The 26472-nt window shown below is 39.4% G+C and overlaps 5 protein-coding genes across 7 annotated transcripts; 4 read left to right on the top strand and 1 right to left on the bottom strand.

Annotated features, from left to right (window-relative positions):
* Positions 1–10419, top strand: LOC109960366 (transcription factor HES-4-A-like). Its single transcript, XM_020600465.1, has 3 exons — positions 1–331; positions 446–815; positions 10373–10419. The coding sequence occupies exons 1-2, from the start codon at positions 209–211 to the stop codon at positions 776–778; spliced, it is 456 nt and encodes a 151-aa protein (XP_020456121.1). The 5' UTR covers positions 1–208; the 3' UTR covers positions 779–815; positions 10373–10419.
* LOC109960057 (transcription factor HES-5-like) lies at positions 9640–15699 on the top strand. 3 transcript variants are annotated; one of them, XM_020600093.1, is made up of 3 exons: positions 9640–9798; positions 9913–10372; positions 14393–15699. In XM_020600093.1, the coding sequence occupies exons 1-2, from the start codon at positions 9676–9678 to the stop codon at positions 10333–10335; spliced, it is 546 nt and encodes a 181-aa protein (XP_020455749.1). In that variant the 5' UTR covers positions 9640–9675; the 3' UTR covers positions 10336–10372; positions 14393–15699. The 3 variants fall into 3 exon arrangements, with proteins under 3 accessions (XP_020455749.1, XP_020455671.1, XP_020455594.1); XM_020600015.1 differs by having other exon boundaries at positions 9913–10380; positions 14401–15699; XM_020599938.1 differs by lacking the exon at positions 14393–15699 and having other exon boundaries at positions 9641–9798; positions 9913–10411.
* On the top strand, positions 13732–25848 carry LOC109960440 (transcription factor HES-4-A-like). Its single transcript, XM_020600588.1, has 3 exons — positions 13732–13908; positions 14023–14400; positions 25810–25848. The coding sequence occupies exons 1-2, from the start codon at positions 13786–13788 to the stop codon at positions 14353–14355; spliced, it is 456 nt and encodes a 151-aa protein (XP_020456244.1). The 5' UTR covers positions 13732–13785; the 3' UTR covers positions 14356–14400; positions 25810–25848.
* Positions 20106–21522, bottom strand: LOC109960309 (transcription factor HES-5-like). The gene is made up of 2 exons (XM_020600340.1): positions 21441–21522; positions 20106–21326 (listed from the first exon to the last, which is right to left on the bottom strand). The coding sequence occupies exons 1-2, from the start codon at positions 21501–21503 to the stop codon at positions 20904–20906; spliced, it is 486 nt and encodes a 161-aa protein (XP_020455996.1). The 5' UTR covers positions 21504–21522; the 3' UTR covers positions 20106–20903.
* Positions 25080–26472, top strand: LOC109960234 (transcription factor HES-5-like). Its single transcript, XM_020600220.1, has 2 exons — positions 25080–25227; positions 25342–26472. Exons 1-2 carry the CDS (start codon positions 25105–25107, stop codon positions 25762–25764), a joined length of 546 nt encoding a protein of 181 aa, XP_020455876.1. The 5' UTR covers positions 25080–25104; the 3' UTR covers positions 25765–26472.

Here is a 26472-nt window from a genome sequence, read left to right as displayed (position 1 = left end):
CTGTGAGTCTCTCTCCATCACCCCCAGTCCTCCACCTGTTCCCCTGAGATCTTACCATTGTCCTGGGGCAATAACACCATTCAGCATGTTGCTGCTCCACATGCCGTATTGTGTCATCAAGCTCTCTGATTGGCTGAGACTGTGAGAAAGTCCAACTAGACCAAGACCCACACATTCATATGGAGATGTGGGACTATAAATAGGAGGGATGGAGCCAGCAGAGATCAGATTCTCTCTACAGAGACCTGGACAGCACAGAGATCCAGACATGGCCCCTACAATCACTGCAGCGATGACCAGTTCTCAGGAGCACCTGACTCTGACCCACAAGGTAAACTGAAGATTCAAGGAGACTTAAACATCATGCATGAGAGGCTGTTTGTGCTCATGTTCACACTTTACAACAGAAAAGGTTTTATAAATGACTTTGTTCTTCTCTCTGTAGCTCAGAAAGCCTCTGGTGGAGAAGTTACGCAGAGAGCGAATCAACAGCAGCATTGAGCAGCTCAAGTCTCTCCTGGGTCCAGAGTTCCTCAAACAGCAGCCAGACTCCAAGCTGGAGAAAGCAGACATCCTGGAGATGACAGTTTGTTTCCTGACACAGCTGCAGCAGCAGAACCAACAGCAGACATTACTGCTGAGCGACTTCAACAAGCTGCAGTCTTCCTCTGAGAAGAACCTGAGAGAGGCAGACTTCTGTCCTCTGAGCTCCACAGTCCAGAAGAGCATCAGCAAAGAGGGGAGTCCAGTCAACATCGCCCCCTGGAGGCCGTGGTAGACACCTACACACTGGACTTACTACCAGACAAACTGAGGCGACCACATTGGTCAAAGATCACTGAAATGGTTTCTTTGAAATGTCATAGACTTGTTCTTCTGTATGAACAGAAGGTTGTGTATTGTATTTTTTCCAACATGACATTTAATGAAATAACAGCAACAATATCTTTTAAGTTAAGAAGGAATATTTTGTCATGCATGTTGCATGAATCAACCAATTGCATCAGCAATTATGATTATACCTCACTCTACTTCATGTACTAGTAGTCTTATATGCTACGGTACTTTGGTGCTTATGATGGTTTGTTACCTCTTGACTGGTACTGATCATTGTGATCAAATGTTTTAAATGTCACATGACTTCACTTTAATCTTTCTGATTAGTCAAAACTGATCTGTTGTAAGATCCAGATGTTTATGCTTTTTCTATCACAAATTTCCTGTGATACTTTTATGCTTTACTGTGCATCATGTAGCAGTGAAATATAATGCCACAGTGATATAGGTTTCCTTTTGACTGATATTGATCATTTTGATCAAACTTTGACTCTTTATGGACATTTTGTCAAATTGGACTTTTCCTCATGTTATGTGATCACTGGAAACAGATGTTTTAAGATCACTGTTGGTCCTTTTACTGTAAAAAGCTGGTTTCACATCACTGTTTTAAAGTGATAATGTAATTTTTACATTTTGTGATTTTTAAGAACAAGGTGATCTGTTGTAAGGTCAGTTTTTACTATTGTTTCTTTTTTGGTAATGAAATGAAAATTTTAAATCCGTTTGGATGAAAATTTACAAAGTAACATAAGAACTGTGTTCTCAACTGTGTCCTGTCCTGTTTGTCTTTTATAAAGACAGTTGTTCCTTTAATCTCTCTGAGAAGAGTACCTTGTAGCTACAAGTTGTTGTTGTGATGTATCATCACCTCTTGTTGATGCTTTCAAACTTTCTGTGGCTCATTGTGCCTTATTGAATAAACAAACAATGCCAGCTAAAAAGGTTGTTCTCCAGTCATTTTCCTTTATACCTGTCCTGTATATGATGAAGAACAAGAGACTTTCTTCTTTCATGTATTTGGCTTACTCTCACCTAAATCACAGTGTTTTCTATAGAAAATATGAATGACAGGTATCAAGATTAAGTGGAGCTCATGTAGTAACTGTGTATCCCTATATGCGGAAAATCTAACCTAAGTACAATTTGATGTGGCTGCTTTAAGATGCTTGATGAAGTTAGGTCACTCTGATCACATGCAATCAGTCAAACCAAAAGGAAAAACAAAACTTCAACATGTTCAACATGAACACTCAAATGGTCTTTTTGGATTTAGGCACATGACTATATTTAGTTTAACCAGAGGTGGACTCCTCTGGGTGAAGTCAGCTTTAACCAGGGGTGGACCTCTCGGGGTAAGGCCGTGTTTCAACCAGGGCTGGCCTGCCCCGGGCGAAGCACAGACTTTAGCCAGAGGTGGGCTCCTCTGGGTAAAGCACGTGTGGGCTATAACACTACTGGTAGTGTTATTATAGCCACGCCACATAACCTGGGGAGCGCAGGGCGATACGAGTGGGCTTTACAGGACAACCTGTAAATTTTAAAACCATTTTAAATTACAAACAAATTTGACATTTTAAATGGGTAAATCTAACTGCCCTTTTCTGTTGAATTAGCTGTAAGATTTACATGCAGTTGTTGCTTATTGTACATGAAAACTAATTCAATTTCACTGTAAAATACCAAACAACAAAACTCAACTGTAAATACTTCATTATAATACTGTCTTTTAACTGCATTGTTCTGAAAATTTTATGCAATAATTCTTTATGACAATGTATTTTGCAGTATTAAAGACAATTTTACATCTAAATCATGCAATTGAATTCTCTGTAAAATGTGTTCATTGCAGTTTGAAAGCATAAAATCTTGTTCTATTACTCCTATATAATAGTCTCAAATAAAAATTGTGAAACTGTATGACAGTAGTTCTCTATCCCCTTGTTACAATTGTTGTTCAGTGGTAAATAGAAACACTTTCTATACTACAACTACTACCTGCACTACCTTCTTACAAGTGTTTGGCTTTTCCCAGAAATGTGAAAGATGTAATCCAATGTACAAAGATTAAGCATTTAAAAACTGAAAAGCAAAGGTAGTATGTGACAAAGTGGGTGAGAACACTCCACTTGTCCCTAGGCTAAATCATGTATGTTTCCTAATGCCTTAACCTGTGTGTTAAATGTGTGATTGTATTTACTAGGTTAATCACTTCCTCATTTCGTACGCTCTCTGATGTCATCAAGGATGTCATAGGGTTGATTGGTACCAGGAGCTACTTAATCAGCTGAGGTGGAGCAGCTGGTAGTATGGCAGTCTAAGTGTAGTGGTGTGCACGTGCCTGTAAGTTGCGTTGAGTTGAGTTTTCTTCAGTTATGTGAAGTTAAACCATTTAGTTTGTTTAGTGATTTTGTTTGGCATGTGTACTTTGCTGGCACTTGTTTAAAATAAATGACTGATTTGAGAAAACCTGATGTCTTTTTCGAGTCTGTCTCCTACATTCTTGGCCGCTCAGAGTCAACCTAGCACATAGTATATGAAAAGAATAAACAAATCAAGTAATAACGTACGTTTTCAAGACTTTATTGAGCTCAAAGTACTGAACAAAAAGTCTGTCATTCCTCCACATATTTGTAATATGCACTTTACAAATTTTAGAATAGAGAGCAATGACATTAGTGATCACCTTATTCAAGGTGAAAGGGGACAGATGGATAAAGAGAGGGAGAAGACCTCAAAAATCTCCTGAGGACAAGTGGGTTTTCTTAATAAATGTAAGAATACATACATCAACAATTTTGTCAGACTTTTACTTGCTTCTCCAGCCTGAAGAACTGAGCAGATAATGCGCCCGGGAAAAAAAATCTTAAATTGTGAGTGGGTCACAAATCTCACTGTGTTTAGTCCATATTCAGACATCACGCCACTCGTGATCTGAAAGCTCCTGGATCAAAGTAAGGACTCTTGGGTTCACGTGAAGACGAGTTGTGCTCGTCTTCTCCACTTTAGTGCCCTTCTCTGGGTTGATGGAGAAAAAAAAAACACCTTTGAAAACATAAGAAACACAGACGACTGCATTAATAATAAAACAGCTTCATTAAGCTCAGTATCACAGGCAATTGGCTTTTCTTCACTCTGTCTGATGATAGCAGAACACAGCACTTGTCTATCATGTGACTCTGTCTGTCAGTGATGACTGAGGTATCAGCTGAGAACATGCTGTGAAGGTGGGAGTCAAACACACCCAGCAGATCACACAGGCCATTAGAGCAGCTGGTATGGGAGCAGAAGGTCACCAAGCATGCCCCAGTCAAGGTGTTCTCAGCCCTGACTGATGTGGTGGAACATGTTCGGCAGTAAGACCAATAATGAAGCAGTTGTTCATAGTTTCAGAGTGATGACGGTGTAGGAGTTGTGCATATAAAATACTAGTGTGAAACATAAAGTTTTCCAGAATAAAACAAAGGGATTTTTCTGGTAGAAGGATGTTGGAGATGGAGCTGCCAGGCAAGAGGTCAAGAGGAAGGCCAAAGAGGAGATACACAGATGTGCTAAAAGAGGACATGAAGTTAACTGGGGTGAGAGTAGAGGATGCCAAAGATAGAGTTAGGTGGAAACGGATGATTCACTGTGGCGACCCCTAACGGGAACAGCTGAAAGAAGAAGAGTAGCAGTGCCACAGTTTCAAGGCTCTGCCTATAGGCAAGAGAAGCAATAATAGCGCAGCAGAATGTAATGTTCAGATGCTATTGCTTGTAGGTGCCTTTTATTTAACAACTATTGCAATATGATACTATACTAACTACTCTGCCAGATTATTACCAGACTATTGGTTTTTGTTTTTGTAGGCTATTATTTAATTTAGGTTAGATCCCATTGGGGTTGCTAATCTCATTTATAAGGGAGCATCATCAACACAGAAATGACATTCTGTATAAAGCCACATGGGTACACAATAGCTTATAGGCCCAGTAGGCCTAGTTATAAAAATTATTATACTTTCCAATAGATTCTAATTCTCTGATGGTTAACATTCACCCAATGCTCTATTCGAGGGCATTTTTTTCAAATTCAGTGTGAGTCTTTGGGACAGTGTGAACACAAAGTCCTGGGATCTGAGATCATATTACAAGGCACAAACTAAATAAATAAATCCACACAGATAGTGTGAGAACAAATTTAAAATGGCCTTATATACAAAAATCAGCCAGTGAGTTAACTTGCAAACAGCAATATATGGCTATCCAACCAGAGAATATACAGTGATGAGTTCTAACATGGCTCCCAATGAGAATTCTTGCTCTGATGGGAAACAAAAGCAACAGCAAATTTAATTGTGTGGATGCTGAGTCAGCATAGCTTGTTTTCTGCTCTTATTCTGCTAACCTTAAGCTTCCACACACAAATTATACATTAAAACGGTAGCAAAAATTGTGAGGAATCAGAAAATGGCATTGTTATTGTGATAGCATGCATGGTTTTTGAATGAAGTGGCAAATTCCAGAGAGAGTGCCAGCTCACTATAGACCTCCATTATAAAAAAGATTCAGAATATCTCCTCAAAGCAAAAGTGAGGGCTATTTGTAAATCACCTCAGTTCCTTCATTTTATGGAATATCTTCACATAAAGGTGATCAAACTGTTTGTTGTGTTGCACCTCTGAATGTAACCCAGTCCAGTACATCACCTTTAACTAGGACCTCTGTAATAAACATATCATTGAATTTCTGACAATTTCACCAAAAAATGAAACATGTTGAGCTTCATAAACACAGACGTTAGCATTCTGTTGTTCACAAGATGAAATGCAGCCTGTCTGGGTGAAAGCTGGGTGGAGCTCTGCTAGTAATTAACTGTAGATCTGAAGCAACTAGTTGATAGCTATGTACTCACTGAAAAAATGTTACACTAGCATTAGGGGGTCAGTGAGACATACTCTATTTCTGCATGTAACAGCAATAGTTTGACAAATAAACATATTGCTCTCCAGTATGTGAGTTTACAAGTAGCTAATTCATCAGCTGTTACCTTTGTGGAAAACTACTGAAAGTGGCATCTCTTAACTTAACATTTAAATCTGTATTGCTCTACCATCAGTTTTGCCTATACTTTTTCTGGTTGCTGGGTTTTGCACATGTCAGATATCATAGTTAAATTCACAATGCATATATCGGTGAAGCTCCTTTATTTCTAACTACCGTGACATAAATCACATACTGTAATCTGTTATAGCAAAGTAATTGTATATTCTGGCTATGATGCACATGCATTTGTATGCACTGTATGCATAGAATATATACTACATATACATACAAAAAAAGCTTTTGGCACCAGGGACCTGGATAAATGCACCAGGTGAGCAACTTTAATTGCACAGAATGGGAATCATGTTTGCACCAGAAGCTCTGCACACTGGTAGCTCCATGGTTTTTTAAAAACATTAAGGTAAGAGTAACATATCAGTCTATCAGGATAAAGATCTTTATTGGCCAAGTATGTTACACACAGAGAGAGAGAGAGAGAGAGAGAGACTTTTGAGGGGGCTGCTCCCTCTGAGTGTTTTGGCCATGCTATTGCATAGCCTGGCCTTCCCTGTTCATCGCTGTGCGCTCTGAGGGGGCCCTGACAGACTAGTGGTTAGGGTGCAGCGCTCTGGGTTCAGTGATCAGGAAGGGCATCCAGTGTAAAACACGTGCCAAATGTCAACATGTGAATTGTCAGTGTGACGATTCGCTGTGACTAACGAGAAAAAGCCAAAAGTGACATTCACATAGACCGATGTATAAATAGATTTATGGAGTACTTTATTAATCTCTGCATTAAATTGTTCTAACATCAAATTAACAAAACATAACCAAAAGAGTGCTTCAACATCACTATATAGTTTAATGGCAAACATCAGCATTTGACGCTTGAAATCGTACATTTCATCATACAACTTTATTTTAGTTCACATCTGAACATATATTTTCACGTTCATTAAAAGAGATTTGGGAGCTGACATGAATGTCACTCTACTTATATCATCACGAGCGACCAAAGTGTGGAGACTTTTCTGTGTGTTGTCTGTAATTACACTTTACAGAAAAACAAATCTCTGAGTCTGAGTCAGAATTTAGGTCTATTTGTCAGTTTCAGGAGCTGCAGTGTGAGAAGTCTGGACATAAACATGATAGGTAATGAGGCACACTTCTTTTCATCCTCTAGTGAAAGCAGTAAAAGTAAAGTTTGTGAGAAACCAGAGAAAACACATTCACAGAGCCCCAGTGGAACAACGGACAATGACCTTTGTCCTGAAGAGGCTGAGAGGGCATGTGGTGACATCAAAATGCAAACTGCTAGCCTGTAAAACACCCTATTGGTGCAGTGCCAGCCAAAATCAGAAGCTTAAAGCTGCATTAACTAACTTCTCCCTCTAATTTTCAACCACCAAGGGCAAAGTGAGAGTCAAAACAAACTCATGCATTATCTCTTCCTCTTTTCCCTCTGCTCCTCTTCATCCTCCTGCCCTGTCTGTGAAACTATGTGGTCATGACAACCAGAGACAGTTGTAGCAGTCAGGTAGGGCAGCAGTAATAACTGGCTACAGAACTAGTGTATATGGAGTATAGAGCCCATAGACCCTATGGTTTTTGGTGGCACTGCAGCGACACAACTAAATAGATTTACATTTTAGTGATAGGCATATGTATCTCTAACACTGTCTGCAGTAACATAAGCAAATTATACAGAGGAATATTTTTCCCACTAATACTGGTACAGTACTAATATTCCAGCCACTATCTCATAGCGTTCAGTGTTACATGCTTGACCCACATAATATTATAAGGTAACCCTTGAAGTTGAACAAACGCCCCACTTTTCTAGCTTTGTTGTAAATTTGAACAACTTCTCACTAAAATGCTACATGGACTGCAGTGTTATATCAAACATAAACTAACATGTGGCCTTTACCAAAACCTAGAAAAAAACAGCAAACTGAGCAAAATGGCTTTATTTATTAATACAGGAAAACGCGCTAGTTTCTGCTAATTGGAAAGCAAAAAATTAACGTTGAAGTCAGTTGGAATGATTTCAAATTACCAACCAGAATAAACACAAGGATATAAAACTGAAATGCTAACATTAGCGTGCTAATGATGCTGACATGTACATGTTAGTCAGATACAGTACTTATGCATCTAGCAGGAAGAAAGCTGCGTCTGCCTCAGATTTTAGTCCCTTTGATGATGTTAGTGCTCTACATCTCTGACATGCCAAACTGGTGTTAACCCTGGTTTTACCTTGTTCTTAGTTGCACCTTTTCTGTGCTACAGGACACGACCTCTTGGATCTAAAAGGTCTGCTCCCATCCTGGGTTGTACCTGCACAGGGCGCCTCCACGGTCTGTCTTTTAAATAAACCATATTGGTTTGAAAAACGCCTCTTATAACCTCTGATCAGCGGGGGCTGGAAGAAGTGCAGTGTGGATTTTAACAACAGTGGCCACAGAGGGAAAGAAATAAACGCATCAGAGTGGGTTAGGGTTTTAGTACAGCAGGAGGCAAAAATATGACATTGATCACATAGAAAAGTATGTTTTTGTTTAACATAATGAATAGTAGCTCACAATTACAAACATAACACATGGAACTAACATGTTCAAGTTTCTGGCATTTTCTGTAATTCAGAACGGAGTCTTAGATCAGTAACAGAGTTAAAGCAGAAAACTGATCGGTTTGCGTCATCAAAACCCATTTAGCCTTACCAAAGGCACTCCTGGCACACATGCAGAAAAACATTCGGTTAATGGGCAGAGTGTGAGAAAGCTCAGGAAACTGAGTCACAGCTCAGTTTGATTTTGATCCTTAACCCCACCAGCAGTCGACTATTGTCCAGGGGGATTTGGCACACTTCAGCAACCAGCTGTCCACCCTCCCACTCCCAATAAAGAGCTGTAACTTTTAACTAGTTAATGACTGGATTTTGCTTATTTTTCTACAGTGACAAGAAAAAAAGTAATAAAAATGTAGTTTAATTACTGGGATTAAATATGGTTTAATTATATTTTTTCAAAACCATCTTAGGGGAAACCAAAGGAATCCATTCCCTCCAGATGGTCCGTGACGTCAGACTCTGTCTCTACTACAACGCAGGACCAGCATTCATCACAAAAGCTCCTTTTGAAGTTTTTTGTAGGGCACTGACTACATCATTGAAAGACTCAGTGTGAGAAACTGCCAGCCACAGGACAGAGGACGCACCTGCCACATCTGGACACCAGGAAGACTGTGTGTCACTTTAAATATACTAAGAAAAATAACACTGACATCTAGTATTGGTTGCAAGAACGTTGCAGCACTGACCTCATTGTTACCTTATTTGGATTTCAAAATAAAGTTGAGAATTTGGTAAATTGCACACAGTACAACTTTGCAATCACAATGATACTTATATAACAGCAGAAGATATTTTTGATTAGTGTTGCATGTGGTGGAGAATTTCACCAAAATACATAGACAGTAAAAAATCTAACTGTTTCACATGTGTGATGGGATGATGAGTGTGTGCTCAGTCAAACTCATTGATCTCAGCATCAGATTTGTTCTCTACAGGGTCACCACTTTCCCAGATTCACACAGAGCTCTGTGAGTCTCTCTCTCCATCACCCCCAGTCCTCCATCTGTTCCCCTGAGATCTAACCATTGTCCCTGGGGCAATGTAGCACAATTCACCGTGTTACTGCTCCACATGCCGTATTGTCTCACTGAGCTCTCTGATTGGCTGAGACTGTGAGAAAGTCCAACTAGACCAAGACCCACACATTCATATGGAGATGTGGGACTATAAATAGGAGGGATGGAGCCAGCAGAGATCAGATTCTCTCTACAGAGACCTGGACAGCACAGAGATCCAGACATGGCCCCTACAATCACTGCAGCGATGACCAGTTCTCAGGAGCACCTGACTCTGACCCACAAGGTAAACTGAAGATTCAAGGAGACTTAAACATCATGCATGAGAGGCTGTTTGTGCTCATGTTCACACTTTACAACAGAAAAGGTTTTATAAATGACTTTGTTCTTCTCTCTGTAGCTCAGAAAGCCTCTGGTGGAGAAGTTACGCAGAGAGCGAATCAACAGCAGCATTGAGCAGCTCAAGTCTCTCCTGGGTCCAGAGTTCCTCAAACAGCAGCCAGACTCCAAGCTGGAGAAAGCAGACATCCTGGAGATGACAGTTTGCTTCCTCAGACGGCTGCAGCAGCAGCACCAAGCTGTGGAGTCAGCAGCTGTGGATCAGGGCTACTCCAGGTGTGTCCAGGAGGTGGCACACTTCCTGTCCAAGGAGGAGGTGAAGACGCAGTCTCAGAGAAGACTGCTGAGCCACTTCAACAAGCTGCAGTCTTCCTCTGAGAAGAACCTGAGAGAGGCAGACTTCTGTCCTCTGAGCTCCACAGTCCAGACCAGCATCAGCAAAAAGGACAGTCCAGTCAACATCGCCCCCTGGAGGCCGTGGTAGACACCTACACACTGGACTTACTACCAGACAAACTGAGGTGACCACATTGGTCAAAAGAGTAGTAGACTATACTGAAATTTAATAGAAATATGCCCAACTTTATCCTTCAAGTCTGTACACAAGCACAGGCGGTTGCCATTATTCATTATTACTGTTTTGCATTACAGTACTTGTGTAACTAAGCTGCAACACAATGTTTGCTGAGACAGTTGAATGGGTTTGGTAAATTTGAGTGTGTGCCTTTCTGCAGTGAACTGTTGACTGATGTCCTTCACGACTTGTAAGCACAGACTCAAACGTGCAGCAATATTTCAGAATCACAAACGCTCCAGCTGCTTCTACTAGTGACACTAAAACTGTGATGCTCTTTTGACAACACTGAATCAGATATTTTCTGTGAATTGATTTGTAATCGTACAAAAGAGGAATGCAGTAACCTTTGGTGTACATAAGGTAGACAACTCTGTGAAATGTTTTTTTTTTTTTTTTACATTTTTAAACCAATTGAAGTTTGTGGTTTTTAATAACAACATGATCTGTTGTAAGGTCAGGTGTTGTTATTGCTGCTTTTGTTCATAAAGTGAAAACTTTTCATCTGAAAAAATCAGTATAGTGAGAACTGTAACAAGTTAGTCTTTTATAAAGACAGCTGCTCCTTTACTATCTCTGAGTACTTTGTCTTGTAGGAAGCTAAAAGTTGTTGTTGTGATGTATCATCATATCATGTTGAGGATTTCAAATGTCCTGTGGCTCACTGTGTCTTGTTAAATAAAAGATAGTACCAGCAGAAAATGTGGTTTTCCTGTCACTTCCTTTAAAGCTATCCTGTATATAATGATAAACAAGGGACTTTCCATGTTTACTTTATTGATTTCCTCTCACTTAAATAATTTTGGCCCATGTGGGTTCTCTCCGGGTACTCCGGCTTCCTCCCACAGTCCAGGGACATGCAGCTTAGGTTGGTTGGTGACTCTAAATTGCCCATTAGAGTGAGTGTGAGTGTGTGTGGCTGTTTGTCTACATTTCAGTCCTTTGATAAACTGGTGACCTGTCCAGGGTGGACCCCGCCTCTCACCCATTGTCAGCTGGGATTGGCTTCATCCCCCCCTCCCCATGACCTTATTCAGGATAAGCGGTATAGATAATGGATGGATGGATAAATCACATTGGTCTCTTCAGTGAATTTGATGATAGGCATTATTGAAATTAGCTCATGGAGTAACTTGAAATCTTTAGCCTTCTGAACATTTAAGCAGAGTCTAATTTAATGTGGTTTTATTACTGTATGATGTTTGATGAAGTTAGGCCACTGTGTTTACATCCAGGCAGTAAATGATGAAACCAAATCAGATAATGGACATTTCAACAATATCAAAAGAAAAAAAAATTCTGCAACATCCATTTGAGAAAGCTGTAAATGTTCTAATGTAAAAGATGGGAGTTAACCTATTTCTTTTGTTAAAGAGGTCACACAGTGTATCTAATGTGATGTATATTGAGGCACACGTCTATTGTTCATCCAGTGAAAGGACAGAGTATGGGAAACCAGAGGAAACTCATTCACAGAGCCCTGTGGGACAATAGAGCCAGACCTTTGACCTGAAGAGACACAGGCTGAAAGAGACTTTGGCTTTAAAGTTTGGAACTTGTTTCAAAGCACATTTTGTGTAATTAGACAGGGTAACGTTTTAGATTGTCCCAGCAAACAGCAACAGAGCCAGTGTTTGGGAATGTAAGAAATGAGCTGGCAGGTTGTTAGCGGTTATCCTCTGAGGCAATGGCTTCACTTATGTTTCCAGTTTGCACTTTCTGGTATATCTTGTATATGCATTATAAACTCAGTGGACACATTTGCATAATTTCATAAAGAATATGAAAGTAGAAAATCAGCCTGTGTCTAAAATGTGACTTAATAAATCTTAATTTCAATATACTACTCAAGTACAACCTCTTCATGTTAATGAGTTAATATTTGTGTAGAGCCAATACTGTATGCAGAAGCTTCATAAAGCCCATTTGTAGAGGGGCATACGTCGACTCTTTGCTAATGAACAGAGTATGGGAAGGTTCTAGAGAACAGAGCTGAGGGTGAATGACATCCACTCCACCAGCAGCCAAGTAATTCTCCAAAGGGATTTGGCACACTTCAGGAAACTGCTGCCCAAAGGAAACCTCCCACCCTCATGCACAGAACTGCAGGGTCGCCCCAGCTGATGTTAAGCAATGAGCATGACTATGACAGGATGATCAAAATATATGACAATGATCAGAACAGTGAGAAGTGTCAATGTGGTGATACTTGATTTTTTCACCAAATTTTAAATTCTACAAACTGACAGCCAATGGGACTGTTTCCCTCCAGATGGCCGGTGATGTCAGCCTGTGTTTCTATGACAACACACAGCTAGCATCTGTCACACAAGTTCCTTTGCGGTTCACTGATCACAGCACAGGGAGTCAGTGTGGGAACCTGGGATCAACATGTTCCTCACAGTGATGACAAGGCACGTGTCAAAAGACTCTGCTGCAACAGGTTTATTGTATTATATTTATTTTTAATGCCAAAAATGTGAACTGTGGATTTGATTTGATTTTGATTTTGATTTATTCTTTCAAGCATGTAAAGACAGATGATATGTCAACACACATAATTTTACACATATCCAACAAATGCTAATCCAATATCAATTTGCTTATACCTAGTACATGCTTGAATGGAGTAGGAAGAAGTCAGACTTATCCAGTCCTACCCCATGACATCATCTTACCATCATTGGTTTGCAAGCAGTATCTCTACATAAATAATTCTCTTCTACACCACACAAGTAATATACTAAAGAATTATTACAAAGTGTTAACATTCATACACCACACCCACAATGTTCCATCTAATTAATCATTAAGCCTGTTCTTGCATAGATCTCTCTGCATTGTAGCACTGTATCGAAACATAAAGTTATCTTTATTTAAAAAAAGACCAAAAGTGTATAAATGGAATCATACTTAAATATATCTTAATTATTAATTCAGAATGGATTAATTTCACCAAGAAGTCTTAAAAGCTTTCAACTTATTTTGAGTATTTATTTTTGTCCTAAATGTGTTGTGATTCTTATATTACAGTCACTATGTATAATGGGATGATGAGCGTGTGCTCAGTCAGAGTCATTGATCCCAGCTTCAGGCAGCATATCTGTTCTCTACAGGGTCACCACTTTCCCAGATTCACACAGAGCTCTGTGAGTCTCTCTCTCTATCACCCCCAGTCCTCCACCTGTTCCCCTGAGATCTAACCATTGTCCCTGGGGCAATGTAGCACAATTCACCGCGTTGCTGCTCCACATGCCGTATTGTCTCATCAAGCTCTCTGATTGGCTGAGACTGTGAGAAAGTCCAACTAGACCAAGACCCACACATTCATATGGAGATGTGGGACTATAAATAGGAGGGATGGAGCCAGCAGAGATCAGATTCTCTCTACAGAGACCTGGACAGCACAGAGATCCAGACATGGCCCCTACAATCACTGCAGCAATGACCAGTTCTCAGGAGCACCTGACTCTGACCCACAAGGTAAACTGAAGATTCAAGGAGACTTAAACATTATTCATGAGAGGCTGTTTGTGCTCATGTTCACACTTTACAACAGAAAAGGTTTTATAAATGACTTTGTTCTTCTCTCTGTAGCTCAGAAAGCCTCTGGTGGAGAAGTTACGCAGAGAGCGAATCAGCAGCAGCATTGAGCAGCTCAAGTCTCTCCTGGGTCCAGAGTTCCTCAAACAGCAGCCAGACTCCAAGCTGGAGAAAGCAGACATCCTGGAGATGACAGTTTGTTTCCTGACACAGCTGCAGCAGCAGAACCAACAGCAGACATTACTGCTGAGCGACTTCAACAAGCTGCAGTCTTCCTCTGAGAAGAACCTGAGAGAGGCAGACTTCTGTCCTCTGAGCTCCACAGTCCAGAAGAGCATCAGCAAAGAGGGGAGTCCAGTCAACATCGCCCCCTGGAGGCCGTGGTAGACACCTACACACTGGACTTACTACCAGACAAACTGAGGTGACCACATTGGTCAAAGATCACTGAAATGGTTTTTTTGAAATGTCACAGACTTGTTCTTCTGTATGAACAGAAGGTTGTGTGTTGTGTTTATTCCAACATGACATTTCTTAAAGAAAGGATAAAAATATCTTTCAAGTTAAGAAAGAAAATATTTTGTCATGCATGTTGCATGAATCAACTGATTGCATCAGCAATTATTATTAAACCGCACTGTACTTCATGCACTCTGGTAGTGTTATAATGCTATGGTAACGTGTGTTACCTCTTGACTGGTACTGATCATTGTGATCAAATGTTTTAAATGTCATATGACTTCACTTTAATCTTTCTGATTAGTCAAAACTGATCTGTTGTAAGATTCAATTGTTTATACTTTTTTCTAAAAGTTTTCTTTAATTTCACAATTTTCTTGTGACACTTTTATGCTTCGGTTTGCAACATGTATTGATAAAATATAATGCAAATGCTGTTTATAGAAATTGATCATTTTGATCAAAGACCTTACTTATGTTTTGATTCACATTTTGTCAAATTGGACTTTTCCTCATGTTATGTGATCACTGAAAACTGATCTGCAATTATTATTAAACCTTCATGCACTCTGGTAGTGTTATAATGTTATGCTAACATGTGTTACGTCTTGACTGGTACTGATCATTGTGATCAAATGTTTTAAATGTCAATGACTTCACTTTAATCTTTCTGATTAGTCAAACTGATCTGTTGTAAGATCCAGATGTTTATGCTTTTTCTCAAAGCTTTACGTAATATCAGAGTTTCCTTAAGAATGAGTACACCTTGTCATGTATGTTGCGTGAATTAAATCTGATTGTATTAGCAATTATTATCATAACTGACTGTACTTGACATACTGGCAGAAAGCAATGTTATTGTGTCATTCAGCTTTCTGTGATTTTTATGCATTTACTCTGTGATTAGCTTAGACCAGATTTGGTCTAAGCTCAAAATGTTGATCTATTTTGCATATAAAAGTTTACATATCACAGTCACAATTTTCTATTGACTATTCTCTTTGAAACGCATTTGTTTTCATACAATGCAATAACATTCTGCTCTGTTTTAAGGGCAGTTTTACTGTCCTGCTTCCTTAATTAAGAGCAAATTATTGACTTGTTTGAAAATGATATTTCTGAGCAATTTATTTTCTCTTTCATAAAGACAGTTGTTCCTTTAGTCTCTCTGAGTGTGTCTGTCAGAAATCTACAAGTTGCCATTGTGATGTATCATCACCAGTCATTATAATTCATATGGCTCATTGGTGCTTTGTAAAATAAACAAACACTGCTATTTGTACATTTTGTTGTCTTGTGTTACTTATTGTGCAAACTCTTAATGGAGAATGTACTTTTTTTCAGTTCCATTGTCATATTAGAATAAAAGTTCTACTACTTGATTCACCTTGCACATCTGATTGTGAAGGACACGCTATTACAGTTTGCAAATGGATTGCAATCCATTTGTAATTACAAGAAAGTCCTCATCCCTTAATAAACCTGTTATAACCAGGATAAACTTTTGCCTCATTTACACAAATGATAGAAAGTTATAACGACAGGTGCAAGGAGAGTGTGTGACTGCTTTCATGTTTACTCTAGTTATAAAAATTAAGTTTGAAAAGGAAGATCCAAAAACATTGTTAGTCACATACATTAGGAATCTGTGAAACTTAATATTCTCAAGGTTAAAAATGATTCACAAAACTGTGCATCATCATTCCGTAGCAGAACATCATGGCTTATGTCTGTTAGGTCTCTGCTTTAATCACAGGACGCTATCCAAACACTGCTTCTGGCAGTCATAAAAACATTGCTGAAAAAATGAAGGGAACACTTGATCATCACAGTATAACACTGAGCCGGTCAAACCTCATGGATATCAATCTGTCCTTTTAGGAAGCAAGTGATTGTGAATCAGTTTCACCTACTTTGGTGCAAATGAAAGTTACAACAGGTGCAATGTGTTTTCAACTAGCAAAACACAAAACATGAGACGACGAATGATTTAGGAAGAATAAGGAGAGAGCATGTGTTTGTGGTCACTGCATGCAAAACCATTCCCCTTTTAGGTTTTTTTTTTTGTCAGCTGTCAACAATATGCTTGTTTCTTGTCTTTGAGAAATGTGTTTTTTGCTCCTAATTTTCTGTGAGCGCACTAAGACAATTGGAAACTGAACAAGGCTTAGGTGTTTTTCCTTCCTACCTCTCTCCATCTGCCTGTGTGGTTCTCTGCTATGCACGGAGGGGCTCAGGTTTCCCAGTTCCCCTCCTCTAAGCCCCCACAGCTCCCTGAACAAGGCTGGACGTGCCCCGGTCACACGCCCTCCTCTCTCTCTGGTGCTGGGAGCCACAGCAACACACAGTTTCCACACTTCTGTATGCAGCCTGCTCGGCCACACACACAATAGAAGTGTGTCTGCTCTCTCAAAGCCTCAGGACTGTTCTCAAGCAGCGAAAGGACAGAAGGTGCCTTCACAAATAAACCATCTGGCTTAGCTGTAACTCGCAGCTGAGAGACACAGAGTGAGAAAATTTAACTTTAAAAACATTAAATGTAAAATTTAATTACATTTTTTTGTTAAACAAAGGTGAGCTCTACATTTATCTCAAGAAAGAAATAAAAAAAGTAATGGTATCTTTATTTATAATTTATCTTACACCATTCCGTTTCTGGCATCAGTGTTTTAACTCATGTCAGAATCTTTGCCCAAGTTCTATTTTATTTACTTTTACAACAATATTAGTATTTGCTGATGCAGTTTAATCAGTTATCCAATATTTTGCTTTATTTTATTATCATTGAAGTGTATTTGTTATGTTAAACTGATCTCTGTTCAGATCTAAACATAACAGTAGAAACCAAATTTTCCCGTGTCAACCTATGGGAAAACACTTTCCCACTCATCTCACTGGTGTGTGACATCCATATTTAAGCATCCCACCTGTTCTGTGTGACAGCCATTAAATTCATTCCATTGTCTAGAGCTCGGAGGCTCATGATTGGCTAAAAGGCAGAGAGAGCGCAGGATGAGCAGCATAAATGCAGAGCAGAGAGGCAGCTGTTTGCAGAGACAACCTTGGAATCTTCGCAAGCGACGGCTGAGCTTACGAGCACAAGAAACAAACCTGAAAATGGCTTTGTATGTGGACCTCACTCTCCAGGATAGCGTGAAGGAGCAGCTCTTTAGGTAAGCCAAAGAGAGTTTTCATTTCATTCATCAGGTTGTTTTATTCCTGTTGTTCTTACTAAACAGATGACTGTATTAATATAACTTTGTTTCTCTCAGGTGTAAACTCCACATGTTGGAGAGGAAATGTTGCACTGGAGTGGAGAAGATCAAGGCTCTGATTGAGGAACACCTGCAGAATGGGATTCCTGTTTCGGACATCCTGGAGAAGACAAAGTCCTTCCTCACCTTGAGAAAAGCTCTGCTGTCACATACCGGCTACTCCAAATATTCAAGGGACATTTTACGCCTGTTTCCTGATGCAGAGGATGACGTGACACCACTGTGCTTTTAATAAGGACCAGGAATGAACTACAAAAAGAATTTGCATTAAAGTAGTTGTAGTTCCTTGATCTGTGAACTACAACATGTTGTACTGATGCACAGCATCTCTTTGTGGTAGTTCTAAAGAAATGCACCGCTTGCATTATGTCAGAGGGATTTTTCAGAGACTACTGTAATATGGCCAGGCTATTTTACAGAAGAATTCAAGAAACCTTTACCCACCTCATATGATATGGATTCTTTCAAACCTTAACCACAGCCAGAGGACTAAAACTGGGTTTGGAGGTGAGTGACGGGGTCACTTACTGAACTGAAGTCTGTTTAAACATGTCGTGCTGCTGTGTTTGGGATTTCTGATTCTAGTGGTTGGCGTCCATCTTTGGACGAGGCCACCAAAGAGAAACCCAGACCTAACTATGCAGGGATTAGTTCATGATGTTTAAAAATGTAGGACCAAAATGTTTTAAATGCTTTTATTTGTTACTCGGTTTTTAACATTTGAAGCCAAAATACAATGTTAACATATTATTCCTTTGAAAATGTTGTATAGGCTGATATTGTGTTATTACAGTTTGCAAACTGCCTTGGTTCAAGGAATTGCTGTATATTCTTAAACACCAACTTTTCTTCTGAAAAGGGATTTGTTCTTGTTTTGTGTATGCCATGTATGCATATTTTGTTTTATCCATCTGTTTAATTTTTATTCATCCAAAGTGGATTTAATTTGTTCCAGTGTTTTTGCTTATTTGAAGAAAATAAAAATGCAACTTTCCTCATGTCTCCAATTTTAAATTTATTTTGGGGAATAACAGTAATATTTCTTTTCTACCAAAGCTTATGAATGAATGGATTCAGAACTTAGTCAAGTCAGTTATATCTTCAACAGATGGGCTTTTTCCAGTTCATATTGAATCCTCTTTAAACATCATGTACAGGACTACTGCCACCATGACACACGCTCAGGCAGGTGACAGATCTGAACAAAGTTGTAACGCATTATATACAGCTATAAGCCAGTCCTCACTCTCTCGTCTTCATCTTGACTTGACAGGCGCTCATAAGCACGACCATATCTCTCCTGATGGCGCTTCACTGGCTTCCAGTCCAATACAACTCGTTTTAAGGCTTTAACATTTGTTTTTAAATCGCTCAGTGGGTCAGCACCATCTTCTCTCTCTGAGCCTCTACATCCCTAGACACCGTCTAGGCCACTTTGGTCCTCGGACCACATGCTCTCAGTCAATCCCAGAGCTAGACTAAAGCTCAAAGGGGACTGTGCCTTTGTGGTCATGGCCCCAAAACTGTGAAAAACTTTACCCCTGCATGTTAGCGCTGCCCCTTCACTGTCTCAAATAAAAAATTTTCTTCCTGGCTTTTAAACCTTTTAAACCTTGAGATAATCTTTTTATTTCTGTTTTTATGTATGTATGAAGACTTGCTTGTTATTTTTATTTTTCTTATTTATTTTATTGTTGTACAGCACTTTGGGTCAATTTTAAAAAAAATGTGCTTATAAATAAATTAACTTGACTTCACTTGACAATGTGGACAAACAAATACCTTAGTAAAGGGCACAAGGGCTCCAAGAATGGTTGGATGAGTATGAAGGTTATATGAATCACACTCTGTGGCCTTTGCATCCAACAGATCTCTGAGCACCCAGGACAGTGATGTGTTAGTGATCATCAAAACATCAAGATAAGAAATATCTTTTAGAATAATTGTGTTTCCTCCCACCAGTACAAAACTATACACATGTTGAATAAGCACCTCTGGAAGCTTGTGAAGGCCCAGCGCCTCAACTCTTTAAGCTGCAGTATGCAGCACCACAGTTGGCATTAATTATAGATAACTGTAGACATGATGTCACCCAGAAGCTCACAGCTAAAGGGTTCAGCCAGTAGCTCTGACAGTCCTGTGTACTGACCAACATCCAGTATGTGTGTGACATTGTTTCAAGATGTGGAGTAATTGTGCAACAAATTTCTCTTTGACCAAATGTGGAGATGCAACTGTAGCATTTTGCTGCTCGGTTTTATCAGAAGATGCCGTTACTGAGAGAGCTGTCCAGTACATGCTGTTTATGTTTTCCTATTAGTAAATTGAATCAAGATCAGTGCTAAAAACATGATAAAAATTACAGAACAAAAATTTTTTTTCTGATTGTTTTAATTCGCATCACTTGGCTTGAAGAGATACATTCATTTTGAGAGATTTTCCAAACAATAAGCCCTTCATTGAAGGTATGGGTGCTGTCACTCACAGAGTAATAAATCAGCACATTTGTCTTGATGCCAACAATCAATCAGTGGAGCATGTGAATATCACATCAAAATCTGAAACATCTTCAGCATAATTGTGCCTCCTACATGTCAGTGTTACCAGCAACATCAGGGAAATTCCCACTGAGAAAAGTAATAGCTACTTCACAAAGTAACACCTGAATTGAAGACTAATTCTGTAATATATCACAGAATGTATCATAGAAACAGAATTTAACCTTTAAAAAAAGACAATAACAATGAAAAATTGCAGTAACGCATCAAAATAAGATGACTATAAGAACGATTACAAGTCCAGGCATTTGTACAATGTTAGAGAGTTTCACTTTTATACAAGCCCTTAGTGAAGTCATTTAAAACATTTGATCACAATGATCAGTACCAGTCAAGAGGTAACACACGTTACCATAGCATTATAACACTACCAGAGTGCATGAAGTACAGTGCGGTTTAATAATAATTGCTGATGCAATCAGTTGATTCATGCAACATGCATGACAAAATATTCTCTTTCTTAACTTGAAAGATATTGTTTTTATCATTTCTTTAAGAAATGTCATGTTGGAAAAAACACAACACACAACCTTCTGTTCATACAGAAGAACAAGTCTATGACATTTCAAAGAAACCATTTCAGTGATCTTTGACCAATGTGGTCACCTCAGTTTGTCTGGTAGTAAGTCCAGTGTGTAGGTGTCTACCACGGCCTCCAGGGGGCGATGTTGACTGGACTCTCCTCTTTGCTGATGCTTGTCTGGACTGTGGAGCTCAGAGGACAGAAGTCTGCCTCTCTCAGGTTCTTCTCAGAGGAAGACTGCAGCTTGTTGAAGTGGCTCAGCAGTCTTCTCTGAGACTGCGTCTTCACCTCCTCCTTGGACAGGAAGTGTGCCACCTCCTGGCCACACCTGGAGTAGCCCTGATCCACAGCTGCTGACTCCACAGCTTGGTGCTGCTGCTGCAGCCGTCTGAGGAAGCAAACTGTCATCTCCAGGATGTCTGCTTTCTCCAGCTTGGAGTCTGGCTGCTGTTTGAGGAACTCTGGACCCAGGAGAGACTTGAGCTGCTCAATGCTGCTGTTGATTCGCTCTCTGCGTAACTTCTCCACCAGAGGCTTTCTGAGCTACAGAGAGAAGAACAAAGTCATTTATAAAACCTTTTCTGTTGTAAAGTGTGAACATGAGCACAAACAGCCTCTCATGAATAATGTTTAAGTCTCCTTGAATCTTCAGTTTACCTTGTGGGTCAGAGTCAGGTGCTCCTGAGAACTGGTCATTGCTGCAGTGATTGTAGGGGCCATGTCTGGATCTCTGTGCTGTCCAGGTCTCTGTAGAGAGAATCTGATCTCTGCTGGCTCTATCCCTCCTATTTATAGTCCCACATCTCCATATGAATGTGTGGGTCTTGGTCTAGTTGGACTTTCTCACAGTCTCAGCCAATCAGAGAGCTTGATGAGACAATACGGCATGTGGAGCAGCAACACGGTGAATGGTGTTATTACCCCAGGGACAATGGTTAGATCTCAGGGGAACAGGTGGAGGACTGGGGGTGATAGAGAGAGACTCACAGAGCTCTGTGTGAATCTGGGAAAGTGGTGACCCTGTAGAGAACAGATATGCTGCCTGAAGCTGGGATCAATGACTCTGACTGAGCACACGCTCATCATCCCATCACACACGTGGCAGAATGACAACATTAAAAATTTGTGCTATTGGATAAATGATCATATATTCATTTGAAATTAAATATCATGATAGGGAAACTTATTTTTTAACTAGTGCATATATCAGTTGTGTATAACTCATCTGAGCCCCATAAATCAGATATGCGTGCTGTGTTGTGACAGGTTCTTCTTGTTAGTGAAGTGTCCCAATGTTTTGATGGTGAATCCTATTAACTGTGACTGGTCCAGTACAATAGGAGTTTGAATGCATCGACTGAGAGCTATTGGCACAGAGGTGCTGAGGGGACAGGACCTGATGGCACTAACCGTCTGGAGGGAAAGCAAGACAGTGGTTGAGTATTTTAAGAATGCTGACTTTCATTAAAATACCTTATTATTTACCTCAACAGTGTTTTTCCAGCAGTGAATGAGGATTAGAATGTAAAATTGGTTACAGGTAATTATTAAATAAGAAATACAAAAGTCCCATTTTGTTTAGTTCTAAAACAGGTTTAACGAAATGTTCTTCCCTCTCTTTTGTCTGTTCATTACCTCCCTACAATGAGATCTTTGTCCGTTTATTTAAAAGTTTCCTAAAAGACATGCCATTTTTACAAAAGTATGTGTATATCAGCAACAAACGTCTTTATAACCCTTGTTGTAAGGGTGACATTGCCTTGACAGTTTGGCATCAGTCAATGAAAGAAACAGAAAAAGGCTTAGATTGAAATGATGACTCGTTAATTAAAGCGGAAATGAAGCAGGCAGAGGTTAGAGTTGACACCAGAGAGACACACAGTGAAATAAATATAGATACAGTAAAAGGGAGTAAGGAGCGAAAAATGGCTTCTGTGAAATGCACCAATAGTGAAGTGCTGGTGGCATTGAAGATGTGAGGTGAACTGTGACAGTGCTCTCATGACTTTCCCACACTCTCTCCTTTCACAGAGCTCCAAATCAACAATAGACATGTGCCTTTTTAAATGCTAATTCATCCGCGCACAAGCGCCGCCACCTCTCCCCAAGGGTACGCTGTGTTTAGACACTCTCCTCTATTAGCAGACTGGAGTCAGAGGGAGAAACACAAATAGTTCAACGGCAGATTTAATCCAACAACTAATCAACCAAGCGTGTTTGGTGCCGAATTTATAAATTGAACTTTAAAATATGTATTTTTGATAAGTCTTCACTTTAAACTCCATGTAGCACTTATAATCACTAACAATGGTTTACAACACAATGTAATAGTAAGCAAGTTTCTTAAGGTGCATTATTTGTCAACAATTATAACTTTTTCACAATTATTAAATGTTATTATACCTGTTTTACTATATTGCCATTCAGTATTTCTTTATCAACTTCATGGGTATACACAGAATCAGAGTTATAATACAATGCACTAAGAAAACTTACAGTGGTGGAATGAAACTATATAATCAAATACTATACTTACTTAAAATACAGTACACAGCAGAGGTACTTCATATCTATTTTATGCAAATGTGTCTACAGTACATTTCAGAGGTGAATATTGTACTTCTTACTCCACTAAAATGGTTTGACAGCTATAGCATAGCACAGTACCAGTTGCTTTTCAAATTACATTTTTGTTGTTCAGTGAAATCCATAATCTCTAAATTTGGTGACTTTGAAATAGCACTTTTCTGATGAACTGAAGATTTAAGTGTTCCTTTAAGCGTGGAGAAAATTCTTCTGCGTCTTAGGTCAAAAAACATTGAATTCACATTGCTGAAAAGGTGGCTTTTTATTAATCATGACAAGTTGGCTCTTAGAGATATGTAGTTCTCACAGGACAACAGGACTCAATATATATGATGTCTTAGAGAATATGATGCACTGCTGCAGGTAAAACCATCCAAATAAATTATGAAATCTTCAACAAATACAGTATTTAACATATTGTGTATGAATATCAAATAGGGGCTTTAAAGTAAAGTGTAACCGTTTTCTTTTTTAAGAGAATCAAGGTTGTTTTTGGTTTAAATGTGTTTCAACATTTAAAACAATAATAACTATAACACTCTAGAGCTATAAATTTAATAAATCAAATAGATTTGATTATATGCACCACCATATTTTAATACATTTTTAGCAACAAATATGGCGCCTCTATTTAAATAGCCATGTAATTTACAATTTTTTGGAAACCCCCCAAAAATCAAATATTATTTAAGTATGTCATCTTTAGTGAGTGAAGCATCTAAACATTGAAACCTCAGTAGCAAAGAATTCCTCCTTTCCCTTCACAGACGTCTTTGTCTGCTCTGCCTCCATTGTCCCTCGGGGGCTCTGTGAGTGGGTTTTCTCTGGTTTCCCACACTCCGTCCATTCACTGCCTTCAAGAACAAAAGAAGTGTGTCTGCTTGCATCACATTAATTATGGAGTCAGTTTACGAGTTCTGTCTTGCTGCTTCTGAATGGAAATTCCTGTCATCAAGGCTCGTCATTACGAGGCTTTTGTAAAATGTCCATAAAGAATGAGGACACGCTAAGGATTAATGAACACACACACACACACACATTCAAATTGTTCCTTTGCATTCCGTGCAGCTTATTATGACAGGAAGGATGAAAGAGAGAGCATTCCTGAATTGATCAGTTATGGTGCAATAAGAAATTTGAAGTTAAAGTTGTTTTGTAAAAGCTACAAGAAACTTTAGTTTGAAACATGATCAAACATCTTGATCCAGCTGATGATAAGGACAGTTCTGCTTAAACAAATGTGTATTTTCCATGGTCAGATACTACTGTGCTGAAATTTTGTATGATTATCATCTCAACCAAATTTAGTGTGATTATCACCTGGGAAAAAAGATACTAAACAAACAAGAGGAATAGTTTTAATGTATTGCATGGTGTTCAACTTACAGTACGTGTTCAGTTTGAGAAAAATCCTATGGCATAAATGTCGTTCTTCCACACGTGTGTGATGGGATGATGAGCGTGTGCTCAATCAAAGTCAATGATCTCAGCGTCAGATCTACTCTTTACAGGGTCACCACTTTCCCAGATTCACACAGGGCTCTGTGAGTCTCTCTCTATCACCCCCAGTCCTCCACCTGTTCCCCTGACTATTATCCCCCAGGCAATACCACATTCAGTGTGTTGCATCCCTTATTGTCTCATTGAGCTCTCTGATTGGCTGAGACTGTGAGAAAGTCCAACTAGACCAAGACCCACACATTCATATGGAGATGTGGGACTATAAATAGGAGGGATGGAGCCAGCAGAGATCAGATTCTCTCTACAGAGACCTGGACAGCACAGAGATCCAGACATGGCCCCTACAATCACTGCAGCGATGACCAGTTCTCAGGAGCACCTGACTCTGACCCACAAGGTAAACTGAAGATTCAAGGAGACTTAAACATTATTCATGAGAGGCTGTTTGTGCTCATGTTCACACTTTACAACAGAAAAGGTTTTATAAATGACTTTGTTCTTCTCTCTGTAGCTCAGAAAGCCTCTGGTGGAGAAGTTACGCAGAGAGCGAATCAGCAGCAGCATTGAGCAGCTCAAGTCTCTCCTGGGTCCAGAGTTCCTCAAACAGCAGCCAGACTCCAAGCTGGAGAAAGCAGACATTCTGGAGATGACAGTTTGCTTCCTCAGACGGCTGCAGCAGCAGCACCAAGCTGTGGAGTCAGCAGCTGTGGATCAGGGCTACTCCAGGTGTGTCCAGGAGGTGGCACACTTCCTGTCCAAGGAGGAGGTGAAGACGCAGTCTCAGAGAAGACTGCTGAGCCACTTCAACAAGCTGCAGTCTTCCTCTGAGAAGAACCTGAGAGAGGCAGACTTCTGTCCTCTGAGCTCCACAGTCCAGAAGAGCATCAGCAAAAAGGACAGTCCAGTCAACATCGCCCCCTGGAGGCCGTGGTAGACACCTACACACTGGACTTACTACCAGACAAACTGAGGTGACCACATTGGTCAAAAGAGTAGTAGACTATACTGAAATTTAATAGAAATGTTGGTCCAAAGTGTTTTAATTTATCTCAAAGTCCTACTGGATTGACATCTCCTTTCTTTTTGAAAGCATCTTTTCAAAGAAAGTAATGTTTTCACCTTTCTGAAAATATTGAGAAGAACATTATATTCCATGAATATAATTTTTATTAATTTATGAATAAGATTTTTAAAGACTGGCCAGCAGATAAGGCAGATAACATCTGCCTTAAATTCCTATAGTGTTTTAAGACCAGTTTGCTGACAGGAGTTGGTAAATTTTAAGTCATCTGTGGTGGTGTTTTATTGTGCATATTTTCTGAGGTATTTGTGTGTATAATTTTACATCATCAAAGACTCCTGACCCATATTGGGTCTTGAAGTAATTTGTTCCGTTATCATGTTTTGACTTTTCAGTGGCATAAATGTTGATCTGAAGGTTAGTTTTTCTCAAATACCTTGTTTAGTTTGGAGTAAACAATGCCCTGTCTTTAGTAAAGATATTGAAGCTGTACAGGCTATTTTAGTCTGTTGTCTTGAACTACAAGATTTTACTGTGATGTATCATCACTACTAGTACCCTCTGTTGAGGAACAGAAACATTATGTGATTCATTCTTTTTGAATAAAAAAAAATTAACTTA

The sequence above is a fragment of the Monopterus albus genome, unplaced genomic scaffold (genome assembly GCF_001952655.1).
Source record: "Monopterus albus unplaced genomic scaffold, M_albus_1.0 scaffold1.1, whole genome shotgun sequence".
Taxonomy (NCBI): Eukaryota; Metazoa; Chordata; class Actinopteri; order Synbranchiformes; family Synbranchidae; genus Monopterus; species Monopterus albus.
The sequence above is the reverse complement of the archived record's forward strand: the minus strand, read 5'-3'. Positions and strand labels throughout refer to the sequence as shown.